Raw genomic sequence first — 23,172 nt, 5'->3', positions numbered from 1 at the left:
AAGCCATTTACAGGTATTTTTTTTTTGATCCGCATATTTATTTATCCCCCCCCCCAACAGTTTGTTTACAAGTATTAAAGTTGTAATTGGGAGCTGCCAAGACACATCTGGATTTGTGTTTCTTTGTGTTAGGGGGTGATGTGCAACTAATTAAAGGCAGACTAGCAGCGTCTGCAAATTCTAAGGCTCCCCAAATAAAAAGAGACTGGTAAGTGATTGTTCTTTCTCTTTCTCTGGCTTTTTTTCTCTTAAATGTTTGCTGTCCGTTGGGATTGTAAAAGTAGATTATTAATGCTGGAGTCCAGCAATAAAAGGCGTCGCTGTATTAATTTATTAATTAATCTGCACCCGCCCCTCCTCCTGAATGTTAAATATGACCTTTGATCTCTATGTCTCTGGTAGACCAGACATACAATATTAGGCATGGACAGTCACATTGTTTAAAGGCAAAACAGGATCATGAAGTACGGTTGTCTAATTTAGCTTTGGAATAGGACTATAGTTATTTGTGTGTGTTTTATTTTGTTTTTTAAAGAAAATCCAAACAATAGCTGTGGCTTAGGTACCTTTTTCATGCTCCAGAGATGCATTGATTAAACAATAATGACCTGGATACTGGGCACAATCATTTTCTACAGTTTCTGGTGGCATTAAACCTTGAGGGAGGGAGGGGGAGGTGATGGCAATAGGAAAAGCAAGGAAAGCTTGTGTTTGGAAACAGCCCTCTAATACTCTGGAAAAGGGACATTAAATTATTTCTTTATTTGGAACAAGGTCAAAAGACTAAAATACTGAATTTTTTCCCTCCACTCAATGTGATAGCTAATGCATGGTTGGCATAACTAGTTTTTACTGAGTAGCAGTTATTATGGTCTTGCAGTTACAATGTGATTCGCAGAAACTGAAGCTATATGCATCATCTTGCTGTGTCTTCCCCTACCCCCTTCCAACCATCAAGAATATTTAGCCAGGAGCATTTGGGGGGCACCCTTTGTATTGCCATCAGACCTCTGAAGGGAGCAGTTTTCCCTAATGCGAAACCACAGAGGTGGTTCCTGAGTGATTAGGGGCTTTTGCTGTGATTGAAAGATGCCTGCTAGCTTCTAATCCAGCCTGGGGTGAGGTTCCTTATCTTGATTTACTTTGCCTAATAGGGATTTGTTTACGTAAACCCCTCTTTTTAGGGCACCTCATCAGCAGGTCTTGAAGTTTTTGCACTTGGAGTTTGGGCATAAATGGTTCATTAATCTAATTATAACCATAATTACTATAATTGATATCCATTTTGAACTGAATATTTGAGACTACTGGGCCCCCATTTAGAATTCCCTGAACTCCACATTCCAGGCCAATATGTGGGCTTCAGAAGATGTCACCAAAAGATATTCTGCTCCCCCCCCCAAAATCTGGAAACAAAGAAACTGGGTTTTTTAGGTTAATATACACTTTATGTCTTTGCATTACTTCTTAAAGGGCTGAGATGTACCTCTTCCTCTGTGATAAACAACTAAAATATCTCTTCCTAAAGCATAATAATGGCCTATAAGCAAAGAGATGAATGCAAATACCCAGTTAACATTAAACTTTCCTTTGAAAAAGAGCAAAAGAAAAAAAATCTTTTTAAAGGTTATTTCTTCAGGTAAACAACACCTTAAGAGATCTCCCTTCCTCCCCCCCCCATCTTTTACTCAATGTAAAAAGCAGTGAGTATGAGAGATTCTTAAAAAAAAAAAAAAAAAAAAAAAAAGTCCCATGCTTTCCTCTTGTCTTGGGAAGAGACAGGAGTCTCCATTTGGAATTATTGGGAATATTCTTACAGAGGCTGCAGGCACTTGGTTTAAAACCTGTGACATTGTTTGTATTATTTTTAAAAATTTGTATCTAGTCCATCTTTCTTTTCTTTCTTTCGTTCTTTCTTTCTTTTAAACAAGTAGAACACCACCCTCTTACCCCCACCAAGCCCCACCACCAAATGGCTTGTACAATTGAGACCTGTCCTTGGTCCATTGAATTAAGACCCTAACAGAGCCAGCTGTGCTGGGATTCAAACTAATGACCGCAGACACAGAAGGACACTGTGGCAGCTGGTAGTTCTTTTTTCCCTGCCTCTTTAGTTCGGATTGTATGTGGGCAGTCTCTCAGCTCTCAGTTGTATTGTGTTTGCTTACAGTTTATACTCGGATGTATTGTAGACTTTCTCAGTACTTCATTTGCTAATTTCCTGTTCATTTTCCTCATAGGGCCATTGCTGTTTTCTACTTTACAGCATTTGCATGCCCAGGCAGCACTTGTTCACACATTTCATAATGTTTAAATGCCCTCTGCTTATAGGTAGTATCGCCCTCCCACCCCTGATTTGCATGTCTTTAGCACTCCAATTGCCCTTTTCCCTCGGCATTTGTCACCCCCGTCTTTCCTCTTTCCCTGGGTATCCTGGCTATTAATACATTTTCTCTGGAGGGTTATGAGAATAGGGGGGAGGAGCTGCGGTGTGCTGTGGGGTGGGAGGGAGTGGGTTGGGAGCGTGTGTGGGGGGGTGGGCGGGAAACGGGGGTCACGTCTTGATGATTGTCATGCAAACGACCTGACGAAGAATGCGGGAGCTCTCAGTGTCTGCGGTGGGGTGGTGAGGGAGGCTGTTTATTTATTTTTAATCTTTTTCCTCGTGCAGCTCGTTGGAATGACTTTCTTTATTTTAGTTGTAACAGTTGGAGGATAATGCTAAGGAAGACGCTGCTTGGGAATTCACCGTCTGTGGAAATGCGCCCCAGAGAGGAATAAAGCAGTCCTCACCTTGCTCTCCCCATCCGGACCCACTTTCCCCTCCCGCCTCGGCCCCCACCCCGACACCACCATCACCCCCTTCCCTCCCCCCCACCTCCCCCCCTTTCCCACCCAGGTGTCGGACCAGGCGGTCCCCACTTCCACCCTGCACCCCTTCTTCCCCCCCTGCACCATGAACACCAATGTCTGCGTGGAGCCCGGGCCGAGCCCGGAGGCCCCGGGCTTGCCCAAGGAAAGCCACCTGCCCGAGGGGGCCCTGAACAGCCTTGTGGATTACAACTCGGAGATGGAGCGCTACCGCTCCTTTGCCACCTCCTTCTACAAGACCAACGGGGGCGCCTTCCCGCAGGCGGCCAAGATCGCGCGCATCACCACCCCCATCTTCCCCAGCAGCGCCGCCGCCGCCGCGGCCGCCGCGCGCATCGGCATGTCCCCCTGGAACTGCGACAACGCGGCCACCGCCGCCGCCGCCACCGCCATGCTCTGGGGCAGCGGCGGGGGCGGGGGCGGCGGCGGGGGCGGCGGCGGCGGCGGCGGGGGCGGCGGCGGGGGCGGTGGCGGGGGCGGCGGGGGCGGCAGGAAATCCTCCTCCGCCGCCGCCTCCTCCTCCGCCTCCTCCTCGGCAATCCTCCCCGCCGGCGGTGGCGGCGGCGGCGGCGGCGGCGGCGGTGGCGGCGGCGGCGGCGGCAGCAGGACCAGCATGCACCACCGAAACGACTCCCAGAGGCTGGGGAAAGCTGGCTGCCCGCCAGAGCCGTCGTTGCAAATGGCAAATACTAATTTCCTCTCCACCTTATCCCCTGAACACTGCAGACCTTTGGCGGGGGAATGCATGAACAAGCTCAAATGCGGCGCTGCTGAAGCAGAGATAATGAATCTCCCCGAGCGCGTGGGGACTTTTTCCGCTATCCCGGCTTTAGGGGGCATCTCATTACCTCCAGGGGTCATCGTCATGACAGCCCTTCACTCCCCCGCAGCAGCCTCAGCAGCCGTCACAGACAGTGCGTTTCAAATTGCCAATCTGGCAGACTGCCCGCAGAATCATTCCTCCTCCTCCTCGTCCTCCTCAGGGGGAGCTAGCGGAGCCAACCCGGCCAAGAAGAAGAGGAAAAGGTGTGGGGTCTGCGTGCCCTGCAAGAGGCTCATCAACTGTGGCGTCTGCAGCAGTTGCAGGAACCGCAAAACGGGACACCAGATCTGCAAATTTAGAAAATGTGAAGAGCTAAAGAAAAAACCTGGCACTTCACTAGAGGTCAGAGGAGATGATTTCTTGTTTCCCAGTCTCCCCCCTTCCCTCCTCACTCCCCTCTCTTCTCCCCTTCAGGGCTTCTTGTCTGGCTTGAAGATGCAGTACCCCTTTCCTGAAGCTTCCTTCAGGTTGTAAGATACAGTCGCAGGTGGTTGCGAGGGCACGGCCTCTCCACCACCCTCCCCAGCTGCACTTCGCGTGGAACTGGCCTCCAGATGGGGGGGGGTGCGCCCCTCCTTTTTATCTGTGGTGGTAAACTAATGTAATTGGTTTAAAAAATCAGAAGTTTCACATTCAGTATGGTCAAAAATGCCCCCCTCCCTCTTAGTATTAGTTTTAAAAGCATCTCTGCCCAAAGGATTGGACACTTCGCGTTTTATATACTTTTATAGGCTAAGGGAGACTTCTTAGTGGCCCGGTTATAACAGTGAGGGCACAGTTTGTGGCACAAAAGCCTATAGTTCCATTAAAACACAATCGGAGTGATCATTGAAGCTGAAATACATGCTTTCAAAAGGGTGTTCTACCCCCTTCTAGAATAGTTTTTTTTTTTCTCTCTACCGTGATAAAAAACGTTTCTATTTTCCATTTTCTGCATATCTGGTGTTTTTTTTTTGAGAAAGCAGAAATAATATGGAAAGCTGAACACCACCTGCAATTTTTAAGAAGGATGTGTCTAAGAATAAAGGGACGAAATTAGTTCAGTTCGGGCAGGTGATGGTAATTCTATTTAAGAATTGTTTCACGTAGTTTCAGAAACAAATGATTCCAAAAAAATTTGGTTACCAAAGTATATTTCCTTTGGGCTCTGCATCTGACAAAGTAACCATTTTTGTGGTCACAAAATTGTTCTATACACCAAGCACAGTTTCGACTGATACCCAAGATGGTCAATAATAGTTTCTTTTTCCTATATGACCTTACAACAGGCATGTACTGATTACCACTAAAGTAATTGTTAAATTAGGCTTTTAATTATGTTAAATACAAGGAGTGATGTGTCTGGTGGAAATTTCATATGGTAACTTGATCAAAACAAAAAGGGAAAAAATGTACAATCATAGGTAAATGGTTTTAGTGGAATGTTTAACAAAGAAATATGGAAAAGTAATCGTATTTAGTCCCTTGATAAAATTTGCAGAGTAGATGGCAGGATGTTCATATATACTTGAGAATGTAGATAGTGGATTTAGCATTTGGGAATGTTCTATGGGTCAGATTATAGAGTGAGACTGGCTCTCACAACTTATTATCAGAGGGCACTTGCACATTCTTTTTAAAAATTGCGAGCACTGCTTCAAGGAGTTTTCTCCATGAAGGAGAACCTCTTTAAAAGGTTAAAAGAGGAAAGTTAAAGAATTCTGTTGCAGGTTTGAACACAAATAAGATACAGATTTTTTTTTAAGTTTTATTAATATACAAAGCAAATGGCACTTTGGGATTCCAAAAAAAACCACAGTGTTGTATTGCTATCATTATTGATTGTGATCAGGTCCATCAAAACATTGCACTTACTCCTCCTTATAAGAGAATCCATCTCTTTGTCAAGAGTTTGACTTTACTTCAGAGTGGTTTACTACATTTCCTTTGGCAACGCTGCTTAAACAAAGATAATAGCAATTATCAAAATGCAGGTCTATCTGTTTTCTTAGGTGGCAAAAACTAGTTTTTAGTTTTTGAATTGTGTTTTTCTGGATTAATTTATTGCAACTTACCTCTAGGTCTCTAAGGCCTATGGGAATTAAAATTCAGTTCATGATAAAATTTCCTGTTAATGCCCAGTTGATAAGGACTAGATGGCTTTATTTTTCCTCTTTAACTATATAGTATGTAGCATAATAGATTTCATGTTGCAAGTAGGCTACACCTTCAGCTAGACCCATGGCCCAGCCTGCATCCCAATTTAGAGTATGCAGTGGGTAGGGCCACTGAATAATTCTGATTTACTTAGTAAATAACCGCTCTGAAGGAGCGTAATGTGGCTATCAATAGGTTTTCTGCACAAGTTTCTATGCTGATTTATCAGTCTAGACAAATTTCATAAATGTCCATTTTTTTCTCATTTGGGTAGTTTTCCCACAGACTTGTTGTGATGTTTAAATTCCTTAGACAGTTTGATCACAGATGATCCCATAGTACTACCTTTTCTTTTAAATCCACGTGCACAAAAGTTCTGTTGATCTTCAGAAAATGGGGTGTGGGTGAGAAGGGAAACAAATTTCAGTCTTCATGGAGCTCTCTGAAGATGTTTTCCTAACTACATACTCCTTCCTACAAGAAGGTCATGGTTCAAGGCTAAGATTGTTAGTGGAATGCTATTTGGCAGAGAGAAAAAGTTTGGGGGAGGGGTTTTGTTTTGTTTTTTAATTGGCTAAGACTCTATCTAGCTTATTTTAAAAGGCAATGGCAGCCTTAAGCACATGTGTAACCACACAGTTATGGTTGTAGGAAACCAGCTGGATGCATGTCAGAGTGACAGGGTTTACATGACTGAACCAAAGCTGGAGCAGTGTTTGCTGGTGGGTGAAAAGTCCCCTGCTGACCTGCTTCCCTCTCTAATTTGGTTCCTGTAAGTTATCATCATCTGTGGAGATGTTTTAGAGATTGGATAGACTCCCTGGCTGAGGGTAATGATTCGGGGTTTCATTATGGGTATTACCTGTGGACTTCAGGTTTAAGTTCAGTAGCTAGTATTTGTTGGCTTTAAATTATGGACACCAATTAATAATTGCATCATAATCATTAGTTTTATTCTTATTTATCATTTCAAACCTCATGAGTCCTTCTTTCCATTGACTTATTCTCCTCCCAAAGACTGGAGGCTTAATCAGATTTTCAGGGTGAGTAAACTGAAATTAAGACAGATTCACATGGATGTTTTGGGATTCTTGCCCACATTTTTTAAAGCCTCCTCTCTGGCATTCCTTTTAGAACAACCTAACTTATTTTCACATTTTCCTGCTTCATCTCATGTTAAGAGCATCTTAATGCCTTGGAAATATGTTTATAAAATCACTCTCTTGATAATATTCCATAAGATAACAATGCACATAAAACAAATTTAGTCTGTGATACTGTGTATTTGCATAGAACACTGTTCATTTAGTCAATTACTGTATTAAAAACTTGTCACTAATTATTCAAAGCAGTTATTGCAAATACTATATGCCCTTTTTGCAACAAAACTTACCTTAAAAACTTGCATCCTAAATGATCAATATTAAATTGAGAGATTTTAATAAACATGTGATTATGCATTATGATAATAAGTTACATAATAGCACTTTGTCTCATGGAAAGGTAATCAATCCTTCAGTTTTCAGATTCACAGTAGTTACATTTCTGATATGAAGATCTAACTTTTTAAAATATCTCAGCCTCATATGACTCAAGGGATAGAATCATCCCTTGGGCAACCCCAGCCTCTTAGTCCCTGAACATTGTTCAGGTGACATGATTGATCTCTGTGGGACAGCATTAGAGACCACACAGATCTGGTTTCTCTCCCATTAGCTGATTTATGGAATTACATTAGTAAGCAGCACCTCAGGAGATTTCCCTGCCCCCACCCTTGGCTCTCAGCTCTAAGTTACACACTGGCATCACAAGCTGGAGAAGGGACTTGAAAAGGGTACCTTAGAGGGAAGAGACTGAGAAACTAGAAACTCAAGAAAAAGAACGATTTCAATCACTTTCTTCTCTTTTCTCTCATTAAAAAATTTATCTGCTGAATATACAGGCCAACAATTTTGGTTGTGCTTCTCAGGAGTTTGGTGGAAAACATCCAAATATTGCCCCAAACTTGATAACTTGATTTTTTTGAGGAGTGTTTTAGGGGAGGAGGGACACGTTTCTTTATATATGCTATTAGGTTCTGAGAGCCCCAGCCACCCAAATGACAATTGTAGAATTCTGGACAAAGCATTGTCTGCAAGGGAGATGGTTCCTGTTTCCCAAAGAAATTCATTTGTAGACCATGTATAAAATAGGGTGTCCTTCACACTCAGCATCTGTCTAGTTAAATAATTGACCATGTTAATAAGTTTTTGAAGTTTGGTGACTTTTACATAAAAAATTTATAGGTAAATACGGATGTTTCCTATCTTAAAGTGAAACATCCACCAGTTTGTCATTTTATATCATAATTTAAAAATGAGTTCTCAATTTTCAGTTTCAAAAATCAAAAACATGCCAGTTTATAAAAGCGTAAATTTTTGTTTTACTCTCAAAATGCGAATATATAACTATCAAGGGAAAGAGGAAAGTTTTCAATCAACTTAAACAAAATGATAGGATATTAACAGGTGGGTAATATAGAAATAATGTAGGAAAACAATCCTGAATTTCATAAGTGATAAGAAAAAAGTTCAGAAAAGTTTAACTTTGACTAAAGTCAACTAGATTTGTGGTCAAGGCATCATACTGTAATACAAGTCCAGTGTGATTTTCCTTCTATCACTAGATTTAGTGCAAGGTGGTCCAAAGTTGTTTTTAAAAGGACCATACATTTTCAATAATTCCTAAATGAAAATAATACCCCCACCCATCCAAATATCATGAAACTTCTAAGCAATCTTTGGCATGGCAATTAGGAATAGTAAAATAAAAATAATTAAAATTCATATTTAAGGTGTCCTGTAGGAATGTTTGGGTGAAATTCAACGGTCCTCAAACAAAATACAAACCAATAAGCAACCAGAAAGCCAATCAGAACAAATCAGTAAAAACGACAACAAATTTTAGACTAACCAGATAAAAATATTGGACATTTTAAATAAGAATGAAGAGTGTATCTATTGATTAGGAAAATAAACAAAAGTTACTTGATTCCTAAACTTTTTGATGAGCTGATTACAGAAACAGTGCTGTATATTTTGGTTAGCCTTAGTCAGCTGTTTTCCTGGGTGAACAGTTAGGAGTTTTGTATAGTCAGACTTACAGAATGATATTAACAGAGTAAATTAAAAAAAAATCGTCTGTCCACTAAAAATGGAAAGGAGTGCAAACAGGTGGGCATTTCATCCATATTTGCTCTAGTTTGCCAGGTTGGAGACTGATGATCTATATGGGAGTGACCCTGGAAACCCTGTAGGATATTCCTTCTGGATTCACAAGTAATATAAACTACTTGCGTAGGTCGAAATGTGTTTTTAAAAACTCTTTTGAAATAGTTGGTACTTAGAACTGTTCAAACTGTTCAGACTCAGTTGGTTAGATTGTCTGAATGCATAGTTCGTTTTTACCTGAAAACAATTCACCTTTTAATCTTGCTTTGAGAAAGCATAACAAAATGTCCTACTGTCCAATAAATTTCACAAGAGTGTATATGCTTCCATTTTTTACATGTTTTCTTACATTATGCAAAACATTAAACTCATACATTCATTATGTAAAAATATCTAATCAAATTAGTAGGTTAAATTCAAGATTTAGTGAATGGCCCAAGTATATATCTACATTGGATAAAGGACTCACATCTCTTTTAGTTTTCCTTTATTTTCAGATTAGTCATTAAAAGGCAAAAATGCACCCAAAATAATGGTAAACTCTTCCATTTTTATGTGGGATTTTCAGTCACTGATTAGAATGTAGATGATCTTGATTGGGAACGTGGAACACTTGAGAAAATACCATCTTTTACAAACATTTGTTTTCAAGAATACTTTTTATTGTAATCAGTGTAAATTTTGAAGATTTTGCGTATGTGTAATTTTATTCCTTCACTTGCTTTGTGGTGCTTCTGTTCATTCTTGACATAGTTTTTCATCTGGCATTATGCTCTTGTCCTTATGAGTTTCAAAATATTTGGGGGAGCGGCACAAGGGTGGTCTATCTTTCAGTCGTATCTCGTTCCATCACATACAAACACCTGTCCTGAAATTGAATTATTCTGCACGTTAATCGACAAGCCTCCCTCCATTCAGCATCATATGTTTTCTGTTGTTTATTGAGTTATGTTGCACCATACTTCAGATGCGACAGCCATTTAATAATGTTGAAGACTTAGCTCTGCAGGGGCTAAAAGGATCCCAGCAGGCTTGTTAACTTCTACTCTAAAACATTATGAGAATTTTTTTTTTCCTCTGTGAAACTTCGGAGCTTTCCCTTAATTTGTTTTAACAGCCTAAGAATCTGAAGCCAGGTATGAGAGCGAGCCTGTTAAATTTGTCCTGTTTTTCCTTTTCTTAATATTTAATGCATTTATTTCACATTACATTACTTACTCTAAAGCAAATGGCAAAGCAAAAATTACTTTTTTAAGGAAGTAATATTCAAGATGTATTTCTTTGATATAAAACCAAATATAGATTATATTAGGAAAGTATACTACTAGTTTCTTGGCTTTTCATTTCTTTTATAATTGAAAATTATATTCGGGCCATGTGGCCACATTTAGATGATGTGTTATGGGAAGAGCCCATAGTATTGGGTAACTTACAGTTGAAATGTCAGGTACATCAGCATAACTTATCTGAACTCTATTTCCTCATCTATAGAATGGGGATAATAATACCCACTAACTTACAACTTTTTGATATTATATGTAGGTTTGTATACTCTGCATACTGAAAGATGCTATGCAATTTCTCATTCCTATTTTAAAGTCGTCAATGAAAAGTAGAGAATAAGACAATTATGTTTACAGATAATTCAGTACACAGGCAGGCTACTTATGGTTTTCAGAAATTAAAGCCCAGATAAACTCTGTTGTAGCTTGTGTTTTCTGGATTTTTGCTTTAATCATCCAGTTCTCCAAATAACTGGCTTGATTTCACTTGGAAAGAGATAAACCTGATAAACAAGTTTTCCTTGTTCTTGTATTGTCAAATGCCCAGGAAAACTGCACAACTCACCCAGTCAAGTCAGTCAATGTGATGAGCCAAATTAAACACATTAGTGTGCTTCCTGCTTCCTCACCAAAGGCACACCATTGCCATTAATTTCTCTAACTTTTAATGGGGGCGGAGGGTGGGGGAGAGTGTATGTGTGTTTCCCTTTAACTCAATACCTTCGTTTGGTTACTCTTTTCTTTATTTGGCAGACATGGGGAGTTATTCTAAATGTGAATTAGTTTAAGAAAATCATTGTGAAAAGAAATGGTTAAATGCTTGTGAATTCTAGTTGGAGAACATATTTAATAAATATTGGAAAATTTTACTTACTTTTGTTTTGAAAGATAGGTGTGGGGGGGGAGCGTAAAACAGATATACATTCTGAGATAAAAAGTAAAGTAACTATGAAGAACTTTCCTTTTTCTTCTTAATAAGGAGAGAATATTTGTGAGGTAAAGAAAGTTAGTGAGCGGTAATAGAGAAGGCTGATGGTTTTCTGGGGGAAAATAGTGATAAACCCTAAGACAGGTGAGATACTAACCCAGAAAGCACTAAAAACCAAGTAGAAAGGAATATCCAAGTCAGGATGCAATGCAGTATCTAGAAGGAACTTTGTCAAGGCAGGATATGGATGTCTGCTTTGCTTCAGCAGTTACAGAAGTTTTGCAAAGAATGGAAGCTATAAAATGAGGGAATATAATATTTTTATGACTTCCCTCAATACATTTGGTTTGGGAGTCAGAGCTAAAGCTCAAGTTCAGTGGAGTGGCAGCTGAACCAGAGACAAGGAAAACAGATTGTGTTATAGCTGATGTTATTATTTTTACTTATGTCTTTGAAACATTTGGTAGAATAATTCCAAAGTGTAGCTAAAAGAGAATGCTTCCAAGATGGGTGGAAAATGGTGTCCCATTTGGATCTCCTCTGCATCTAAATTCATACTTTAGAGGACATTCTTGAGAACGTGAAGAAGTGTCAAATTGGTGAAAACTCTGCTGAAAATGCAGTTTCCTGGTCAGAAATTAAACACACACGCACACACACACACATACACACACACACGCACCTGGATGACTGATAGAATCAAAAGGATAATGATCTAAGAGGATGAGAGGGGAAAAGGGTATATGTTTATACATCACCAAGACTTATGGCATTTCTGTATATTTCAGCAATTCTGGCAAATTCCAGAGAAGGTATATTTTCTTCAAAACCTTACAGAGTGAAAAAAAGTGGAATACATTTTAAAAGAAAGATAGACTATGTACATTTAATTCATTTAATTGTGCAGAAAGGATGATTGCGAGTGTTGGTGAATTGGTGGTAGAAAAATAACTGTGCTGGTGAAAGATTTGTCTATGGGAAATGTTCTTGTGTGTAGGTAAGATGAGACCAGTGATGGTTTTGGTGGAGTCAAGAATAAGGGAAAGAGCTAAAATTCTCAGTTGTATATAGATGGATGAAAATTGAAAAGATGTGGAATCTTCTAGTAAGCATTAAATATTTCGTGTGCTCTAATTTTCATCCATGAAAAACAAAATAGAGAACACTGGCCTTTTCCGTCCCCAAAGAAATATAGATCTTTTGTGTAAGTCTGCTGTAGAGAATTAAATTCTTTATGAAGTGGAGTGGTTTTTGGATTTTCCTCATGTGATTCTCTTCACATGAATATGTTATTTGTGTGGCGTAGAGCTGTGTTTTTCAAACTGCAGGTGACAGAACATTAGTGGTCCATGTGTTGGCTTACCACAAGGATTTTTAGAAAGTAGAACAGAACAGAGTGGAACATAAAATATATGAGTGCAGCACATATAGTAAGAGTACATATTGTTAAACTTCTGTTTCAGTTTGTATGTATACATAAATGTATGTGTATGCATGTACTAGGCTGCTATGTAAAATGTATCTCTAAGTGTTGGTTGCAGTCAAAAAAATTTGAAAAACACTAGTTTAGTGGCAGCAACAACACTATTGAACAAGTCTGTAGTGAGGAAAGAAATTATATTTGTAAATGGAACAATGTTAACAAGATAAAGAGTAAAATTTAAATGTCCTTCTTAAATAGTGTGTCTTTACTTCTCCTAGGCAGGTCTGTACCTATGCTGTATAATCCTGAATACATGGTATGTTACTGAGCACATAGAAAACCCCTGATAAATTCAATTCAATTTAACAAATCTTCAGGTAGGAACTCTTATTTTCTAAGGTTGTGGTAAGTGCTGTGGATGTATACATACATATATGTCCATACACACACACACACACACACACACACACACACACACAGTTGCTTAAGGACCTTGAATTTTCTTTATTTCTACCTTTTACAATACCCATCGAAATCCCTAACTCTACATCTTAGTCAGCCCTCCATCTAAGATACTTAATTTCCTACTTCATTCTCAACTCTCAATCCAAGAAATGGACACATTTAAAATGATATAATTGAATTAAAATGATATAATCGCTCTGGAAGCAATCTCGTACCTATGTATAAGCCTTGGGATTCCTTGATTCATCCTTGGCTTAGTTCTTCCCCAGATTTAAATAAGAAATACAAATTGCTGTTTATGATCTCTGCTTGGTTACCTCACGTGATTATGTGATGAAGTATTAAGTTTTCTTTAGTGTTCTAGAATTTGTCAAGGAATAAGAAAACAAAAAGAATACTTGCCTTGAACATTTGAACATACTGAGAATCTACAGTATGACTTGTTATTTCAAGTGTATTTTACAGAGTACTGGAAACTCTTGTTTGACCTGAATAAAAAAGAAGTAAAGGAAGAAAAGGAGGGAGGGAGGGAGGGAGGGCAGGGAGAGTGTAGTGTTACAGATTAAAGGGAAATCAGAAAGAAGCATATTGGTAGAAAGGATTGTCATGCTCAAGGTCATCTTCTTGAGTCTGGTTTAAAGAAGAGATTGGTAGAAATAGTTAATGTCTCAAAATTTCTGGAAAGATGCCGTAAGTCTGAGCTTAGACCCTCTAGAACCCCTCAGCATTGTTTCTTTTCATTTACCATAATGAAAAAAATAGTTTCACAGAAACTAGGTTTTGTTTAGTGTTGTGTTTTTTTTTTTGTTCCTTTTAATTTCTCTTTAAGATTAATTAACTCAGGTCTACAGTTAGAAATGTAGCAAAGCCAAGGTGAGAAAACTAATGCTCAAAATGAAAAATAGTGTTCCGGGAGACAGAGGCCATCCTCTATCTATAAACAACTCATTTTTCAAAAATAACTGTAGTTTTTTGTGGCTATACAGAGAACTTCCTGGAAAATACAGAATGTACATGCAAAAAAGACTCCAGAAAAGTGGCAGAAAGAATATTAATCACTACATCTTATAAATTCTATGCTTGAAAAAAAAAGTTAGGCTTATTAATATACTCTGCTGGTTAGTTAGCTTTGTGAAGGTGGCTATGTTTGCACAAAGATGGGGCAAAAGATATTCATAGAAAAAGAAGTAATATATGGAAACTCTCTGAGGAGAAATTTCAATCTAAACATTTGAGGACTTGCTCTAGCACAAGATTCGCTGATATTATGGTAGTGTAGAATGCTTAAGAGTATATATCCTCTTAATGAGGGACATTAACCAAAATATATTTCTAAAGAGCTAGATAAACATGTAATAACTTGATAAAGTTAAATGATAATAGTTACTGACTATATGGCATTTAATTTTGTTATTTAAAAAGAAAAAAGGAGAGAGACCAAAAACTGCATGTTATTCTCAGAAATAAGGTTTTAACCAAGTACATTATTTTGGTGATAACATCTTTATGACCAAAACATTTGGAACTGACTCTAAATTCCTCTAAGTAATTCATGGACCTAAAACATTCTCTGTTTTTGGGCTGGGTCTATAGAAGTGGTTGGAATTTTGTCATAGAGGATTCCAAACCAGATGCAGTCCAGTGACCACATCCAAGATGCTAAGGAACTTAGCCTAGTGAGAAAAAATTGTATTAAAGTTATTTTCACTTTTTATATAATACAGAAAAAAATATTTCTGAAATTCTCAGATGTATAATAATTCAAAGATAAGCACTGTAATTATAGAGGTTTGGTGTAACTATTGTGTTTCATTTGAATACATGTTAGAGACTATCCAAATCATAGCTTTGATAGTTTTAAAAAGTCACCTCTTCATATTTTTTAATGTGGCTTCCTATTTCCTCCCATTTTACAAGAATATTTCCACAGTTCACTGTCTACTTTAAAATCAATCAGCATCTTCAAAATGATCCAACAACTTGATCAAGAAAAGAATGGTGGTCGTTTTTCAATAGCTGATCAGCAATGATCTTACCTAAAGGTATCATTGCATGAAACAGGATTAGTAGAGTGACTCTGAGGGGACATAGAATTATCTAACTTTTGTCTCTGTCAGATAGGTAGGTAGGTAGGTAGGTAGATAGATTAAGATTCATTTATCATATAACCACATGTATTTGTATATATATTCATAAGTGAAATCTAAGCATATGGAACATATAAGTAGAATTAATTCTAATCATTTTTATAGTATTGATGTTATTAATCTAATTTTTGATTTTTAATCTGTTTTACATTTAATTTCCTTTTACACTCCCTCTAAGAACTTTTAACATAGGGTTAAAAATACTGTATATAATTGTTTTTCAGAAACACCTTTTTAATTTGTGGACTGTTGAAATTTTTTCTTCTTTCTGCGTACCATCCCATTACAGTTTATTTTTATATGTCCAAGAACATTTTCATCACTAAACAACTCATTTATAACACAATAAACTTACTTATTTATTAGAAAGATGTGACTTGAAGTGTTTTTACCAAAATCAGTTGAAATATAATCCTACATAGCATTATCAAGAGACTTGCTTAAATACAGTAGTTGCATTAAATACTAGGACCAAAAGTGGGCGCCTTTTTTGTCACTTTGGGACCCATGTCCAAGTCATGGCGTTCAGCTGTTACTTTCCTTCCTACCAACCCACTCCTATTCTTTAGACACACATTCTCCTTTAGGCAGTTATTTTCCTAACGGGCTCTACCACCACATTGATGTGACTTTAGCATCTGTATTACATACTATAACAACTCAGCTTTCCATCTACAAAAGTTAGCTAGGTTTGTCTGGTAAAACGTCATGCTGTCATAGTCTAAAACCATCACAGTGGTGATGGTGAGGGTGGTGGTGTTCGTGTAGGAGGAGGCGGAAGAGGAAGAACTGTCAATATTGGCAAAGCAGGAGGAGTGGTAGGAGCAATGGCCTGCAGAGAATGGATACTAATGAAAAAACCATTGCGAGTTCTCCACCATTAATCAGAGAAATCCTGGCCATAAACGTCAATTTGAAAACCAAAAAAGTTGAGTTCTCCTTATAATCATATTTAAGGCCTCCAAAAAAGTGGGTCATAAAACATATCCAGTTACTCATTTGGTTCTTTCTTTCATTTAGAAAGGGGCCTAATATTCCAGTTAGTGGTAATACTGATAAGTATTTTTAGTTGACATCTGGATAATGGCCAAAACAAAATGTGAGTATACAAAAATGTGAGTATAATGTATATATTATACAGTTATATGATAAATGAATCTGAATTATGAGGAAAGTTAGTCTGATGCATATCACATATGTGATATATATATATATATATATATCATGCATATATCACAAATAGATATCGTACATATATCATATCACACATATGATATATATCACATAGTATATAAGGCATATATATTACAATAGAACAGAAAAAGAAAGGTGTAATCTAAAAAGTAGAAGCTATACTTATATTAATTTATATATTTTAATTGAGGTATTGTTAACAAATAAAGTTGTTTATGACTGTAATAACAGTAAGTTGTTAGACTGTGAGATTATCATATATCACAAAATAATTGTTCTCTCAGATTTACTGATCTATGCTATACTTGTGCTTGCTAAAAGTTCTAGCAAAGTTAGTGGGTTACTGGTCTATGATTTCTACAATATATTAATTATAAATAGGATATAGAAAAATATTTCTGCTAAAAAATTTTTGGTATGTCTCTAACATTTTCTAGGTATCATTTTAGATCATAATTATTAATTTTATCGATGTACTGTGTGTATTCCCATCCACAATATTGTATATAGAATAAAATTTTTTCTTCTCCAAGTAGGTTTTGAAATTTTGTCAGTAAAAGAAATTGAGAACCTATATAACTTGATGTTTTAGCATTCTTTGTGAACCAAATCAGAAAAAAAAATGTAGTTTTCTTCACCATCAGGAATCCTTTTCCTTTTCTTAACGCAAAATACTCTAAAGTTTTGAAGTTTCATATGAAGCCGAAACAAAATATAATCAAATATCTAAAGGCAAACATTGGTACCTACTATTATCTTTTGTCATACTTGCATACTTTCTATTGCAAAATTTCAGTGATTCATTAAGGTGTCAAGTTCTTATGTGACAAGGTGAGCCAAATGCTGTGAGGTGTTCCCAGTTTCAAGGTCTTAGATGCTTGGAGTCTAAGAAACATAGGGGATTCCTCACAGGAAAACTATTTCAGCAGATTGGCTAACTGCAGTTCTAAATTGCTTTGCTTTTGGTTGGAAAAAGTATACTTCACATCATTATATGAGAATCGAAAAATGATCGGATGATTTCCGTTTCTTTAATTAATAATAAATGGGAAAACTAGAAATAATTTTCTGATTAGTAGAAGAATAACAGTCCCCCAAAACACTCCAGGTTGGAAATCATTGTATTAGAACCATCCTGTTGTTTCACAGTAGAATTCCGAAGACCCAGGTGAATCACTGAGATTTTTGGATTCAAAAGTATATGAATAAATATTAGAAAGATATATTTAACTTTAGTTACAGAATTTTCAAATGTCATAATTATTATCTCAATTTATAGTCTTATGCATTCTGAAGTAAATTTCAACATCAAGTTGCCTTTAATTTGCCCTTTGAAAGTTCATGTCTAGCTTTATTAAAATGATGAGTATTGTTTAGTGCTGTACTTTATATATTGTAAAAAAGGTATAGATATCCCATTTTCAGCTTTCAGGAGGTGAATTTTTTTAGACTTGCCATATTTTTTTTTCATTTTAAACTTTTATTTTAGAGAGAGAGAGAGGGAGAGCAAATGGAGAGGGGCAGAGAGAGAAAGAGAGAGGGAGAGAGGGAGAGAGGGAATCTTAAGCAGGCTCTGTGCTCAGAGGGGGGCCCGCAGTGGGGCTCAATCCCATGACCCTGGAATCACAGCCGTTGGATCATAACCTGAGCTGAAATTAAGTCAGATGCTCAACCGACTGAGCCACCCAGCCACCTCTGGACTTGCCATATTTTAAACAAAAGTGTGTAGATGCAGGCTCAACCTGAAGATGTCACAGTTCACGTGACTGCTCAACAGGCACAAAAAAAGAAAAAAATACTGAAATTCTAAGGTGGCAGCTTTTGGTAGTTTTGTGTATTTTAGGTTGTTTATGTCTTCATTGCTGATTTAACAGAACTTAAATAATACCATTGCCAGAAACAGATTGATAATTTTTTGTATTCATTTTTTAATGTCAGTGTAAACTGTACTTGGGTTTGGGTTATATCATTCTTTTATTCAAGAAAGTATCATTGCTTTTTAAAGTTATTTAGGAGGGAAACAGAAGCCAGCCCTTTAAGCTCATTAGTTTAAGTTCTTCGGTATGTGGCTCTGGCTTTCATAGGGATGAATTCTCTGGAACACCATGCTTTACAGCAATACCGGAAGGAGAACTGAGGGCTGCAGGTTTCTCCACAGTCCTCCTGGGAGCAGGCTGTTTTTTGTCAGTGTTTGCACCTGCAGGAGCAGCGAAGGCTGTCTTAAACAATGCTGATCAACTCAATTCTATTCTTTACCTCTCCACCCCCTTCTCTTCCTGGGGAATCTGGCTTTCCTGTCACTCAGGATAATGATTTCCTGCAAGCATCACTGAGATCCAGAAAGTCACTGTAATCTCATCAAGAGTGTGATTCCCCAGCTGGGACTCTTGAATTTATATAACCCCGAAGGTAGCTAGGCAGGGTGCTTAGTCCCTCATTGGTGTGTTGAATCCACACAACATTTGAAATAAAAGTTCTCTTACAAAGATGACCTCATTCATTGACAGGATTAGAGAAGACATGTCCCCAAATGAGTACAGACTTAATCAAAAATATATAATTTAAACAATATTTTATGTATGAAAACAAACAGTGTTGCCTTACCCATCTTGGCAGAAAAGAACTCAGTCCAGATATAAAGTAAATTTCCACTGAACCAATACAAATCAGGCAGGAGATTGGGCATGCATTTTCTGCTTCGTGTGACCTATGGGGGACACTAAGGAGTTTTATTACTTTTTTAATCCTGAAATAACATTTAGAGGAACCTCACTTCAAGCTTCTGGTGAATGCCTTGATAATTTGTTCTAATTAACGCACCATTGGTTTTCCTGTTTTCTCACACATTTTAGGTGATTTCCCAACAAATCATTTTTAGGCTTCATGACCTCATAAATCTTCATATAAGGGAGAAATCGTTTTTAAAAGATGCCTCCCTGCTAATCTTCACCTTTACTCTACAGCGGTGCATGGTCTGTACCTTAGGTGTGGAGATACGTACTGGTCTCAATGTATGCATAATAATACACACACATCCCAGTGCTATTATTTTGTGACAAGATGCATTAGTAAAGAAAACCAGCTCTCTGTTTTTCTCATATTTGCATTATCTAATTAATTTTTAGTGGTAAAAAGCATTGAGAAATGATTATCTTTCTCCTCACAATAATGACCTTTGATCTCAGGTGGCATTTTATAAAGCTTGCTTTTTCTAAATATTGCAAATAAAACTGAGTAATGGAAAAGGGCACAGGAAGAGCAAAGAGCTGGAAAAGAGATTTCAAAATCTATCTAAGACATAAGGAGTTCACCTCATTTAAAAAATGTACTCCATACATTTTTCTGTTTATCTTCATAAACATATATGTTTATCAAGATACAAGATTATCTAAGTATATACTTACAGTCTTGTTTCCAGTTGGCATCTGAGAGTAAATTGGCATCTCTATGTCATATTCTATACATGTAAATGTGAATATATATGAATATATATGCACATGTTTATTTTTCATATGTGAATCTGTAATTGCATGGATATGTTTGGATCTAACTTATCTTGTTAAAAATGACTACATTTATATAAGTATGCATACTTATATAAAATTTATTCTTAGTTGGCATCAGGCAGCAAGCTTAGCATCTGGTATAAACGTCTAAGTTTTCATTTACTGCTTGTGTGTGTGTGTGTGTGTGTGTGTGTGTGTGTGTGTAAAGCATGAATATTAGAATGAATATGTTGTTTTTTATGAGTTCATATCGTTCTTTTAATAGTGATTAAATAAATGTAATGAGCATATATAATTATATTTATCATTCAAAAGTTAATTTTGGGAAGTAGGAAAGGAGTTTTTCTTATCAACCAAATCAAATGATGGAGATTCCGGTATGCATAGTGAGCTGGAGAGAAGAAAACATTACACCATGAGGAGTAAGGATTAAAATATTAATAAGTACTAGTTATGTGGGAATAATAGACTTCCTTATTTGCATTTTTAAACAATACTTCACAAGTTAAATACTTTTGTATATACATGGGTACAAACTTGCATTAGAATCAGTTTGGGGCACCTGTCTGGTAGAGCATGGGACTCTTAATCTCAGGGTCGTGAGTCTGAGCCTCACATTGAGAGCAGAGTTTATTTTAAAAAATAATCAGGGCACCTGGATGGCTTAGTTGGTTAAGCCTCCAACTCTTGATTTTGACTTAGGGCATGATCTCTTGGTTCGTGAGATCGAGCCCCACTTTGGACTCTGTGTTGACAACGCGTAGCCTGCACGGGATTTTCTGTCTCCCTCTCTCTCTGCTCCTCCCCTGCTCACTCTCTCTCTCTTTCTCTTTCAAAATAAATAAACATTTAAAAAATAAAAATAATAACTAAAGAATCGTTAGTTTGTTCTTACATTTTCATCTTCAAATTTATTGTGTTGACTGCAGGGACAAGTTTTTAAAAACTCTTTCTAGTACAAATAGTGAACAGTGGCTTTGCTTTCCAAAATGGTTATTCTTTTCATTTACATTTCAGTGGACATCTTAATTAATACACTCTTATTTTTAGATGACATTAACACAATAGGACTGTGTCAACCAAATAAGTCAAATGTGAGACAGTAAATCAAAGCTAGTTTCAATTATTAAGGAGTACTTACAGTAGAATTTTTCATGTATATTCTGAAATATAAAGTTCAAGTGCTATTAGCACTGTCTTAAGATGTGTTTACAAGAAGTGCGTGTGCGTGTGTGTGTGTGTGTGTGTGTGTGTTTGCGTTCTGTACCTACTCAATAATTTGGTAGCATTCAACATATCAATTTATATACTTAATTATCCTAGCAGTCATCTTATATTCTACACAGGCTTGTTGGACTGGTCTAAGGAATAGTACCAGCTCTCTTTCATTAGTCCCTATAGGAAAATTTACTCTTAGCTTATTGTTTCTTATGTACTTTCAGTATGTTCTCATGTGATTCTGTTTTTTAAAGAAGAGTATAGTATAATGAATTACTGTAATGTTAATATATAGAAGAAAATTCAATCCTATACCATTTTTCTGACAAAAAAAAAAAGTCCCACAGTGACTTTAACATTTTTGTTAAAAGAATTGCTCATACTTTTGTTGCTAACTTATTACTCCTTTGAAAAACGATAGTATTTTTATGGTATAAAAGTTATGCTCCATTGAGTATCATTGGCTAGTGTAAGTTTGTTTCATACATATGACCTTAATTTGTTGAAAATGCAGACTTTAAAATAGTGGTACATAGTTGTTAAATGATAGAAGTAACATCGATGTAATATTTGTTGTTGTCCTGTTATAAAAGAAATTCCCCAGAATAAAGAAACTACTTCACTGAATTCTCTAAGCAGCAACCTTACATAGAGGTGCATAGGTACACAGCAGATACAGACTTTCTGGCTGGACTTCCTACTACTGATTAATAGCTTCAACCTTCCCATTTATTCTGATGGTTATCCATGTTCTAGGCTATGTTTCTGGTATTTTTTAGACTAATGTGTTTTAATCATTATATTCAGTAAATTATCATTAATTTCAACATTCTAATTTTTGTAATGTTCTAAGATTGAGCATTTCTTTTTTATTAAATGTTGAAATATACAAGTCATTATGTTGTGTATTGCTGACTAAAAATATTGCTGAAGTGTAAAGGAGAAAAATCTAATTTTATATTGGCATAGAAAAAAAGCTTAACTTGTTTTCTTGCTCTTTTTTTATAGAGAACACCTGTTCCCAGCGCTGAAGCATTCCGATGGTTCTTTTAAAGCAGTAGTATATCTTATTTTCAAGGCATTTGGAAGTGAAGGGCAAACTAATGTCTTGTTTTAAGAAACTGCTTAGTCCACCACTGAAGAAAATATCCAGATATTATTTTCATTTTATGTATAGGGGTTTCTTCAAAACAAAACAAAACAAAACAAAGGAAAAGAAAAAAAGACATATAAAAATAATCTGGGAGTTTGGGGAATTGGCCAGTCTATTTACTTTCAATACACTGATTCTTTCTTTGATGTAATTTAGCTATACTAGTGAAGTTGTTGTCTATTTTGGAAGTGGCTGTAAAAAAATAAGTTTGGGTAAACCCCTGCTGTAAAATCATGTATCTTTGCAAAGTACATATCTATACTTCATTTTCAAATATATGTGTTTCAGTACTGTAAACTGTACAGATAGCAGCTTGTATTTTGTGTGTTTAGACACAAGGAGACAATCATGTCTGAGCATCTATGGAGATTAACAGTTTGTACACAACAGTATGGTTCTGCGAGTTAAATCTGGAGCAATAAATTTTAGCTTTAACTATTTTTTGCCAGTTGTTTCTAGAAGCAGCAACAGCAGTGGCATGTTTTGCCATGCATCTTTCCGTAGAGACTTGATGCCAAGTTTTACAAGACTAAAAGATGATGATGCATCCAGCAATTACCTTCAGTTGTATTGTTATAAGAGGGGGAAGATGTTATGAAAGTTTCAATTAATCTTTTGAGCACTATATTAGAGTAGTGGTTATGCACTTGCATTGCTTACAAACGAGCTGTACAGAAGGGTATACCTCCCAAATACTTAGTGTAGTTGACTTGTCTTGGGTTGCACTGTAAGGCGGAGTACTCACAGTAGTTGGAACATGCAGCATCAGTTGTATAACTTTTTTTTTTTTAAATCAGTGTTTTCTAGGATACAGAG

At 36.9% G+C, this 23,172-nt stretch overlaps 1 protein-coding gene across 1 annotated transcript; it reads left to right on the top strand.

Moving 5' to 3' along the window:
• Nucleotides 1-22,794, top strand: CXXC4 (CXXC finger protein 4). The gene is made up of 3 exons (XM_047092161.1): nucleotides 1-208; nucleotides 2,700-4,036; nucleotides 22,212-22,794. The coding sequence occupies exons 2-3, from the start codon at nucleotides 2,957-2,959 to the stop codon at nucleotides 22,254-22,256; spliced, it is 1,125 nt and encodes a 374-aa protein (XP_046948117.1). The 5' UTR covers nucleotides 1-208; nucleotides 2,700-2,956; the 3' UTR covers nucleotides 22,257-22,794.
• Nucleotides 22,795-23,172: the final 378 nt, after the last annotated feature.

The sequence above is a fragment of the Lynx rufus genome, unplaced genomic scaffold (genome assembly GCF_022079265.1).
Source record: "Lynx rufus isolate CCGP_SWC_20201006 ecotype Redwood Valley unplaced genomic scaffold, mLynRuf1.p SCAF_3, whole genome shotgun sequence".
NCBI lineage: Eukaryota > Metazoa > Chordata > Mammalia > Carnivora > Felidae > Lynx > Lynx rufus.
The sequence above is the reverse complement of the archived record's forward strand: the minus strand, read 5'-3'. Positions and strand labels throughout refer to the sequence as shown.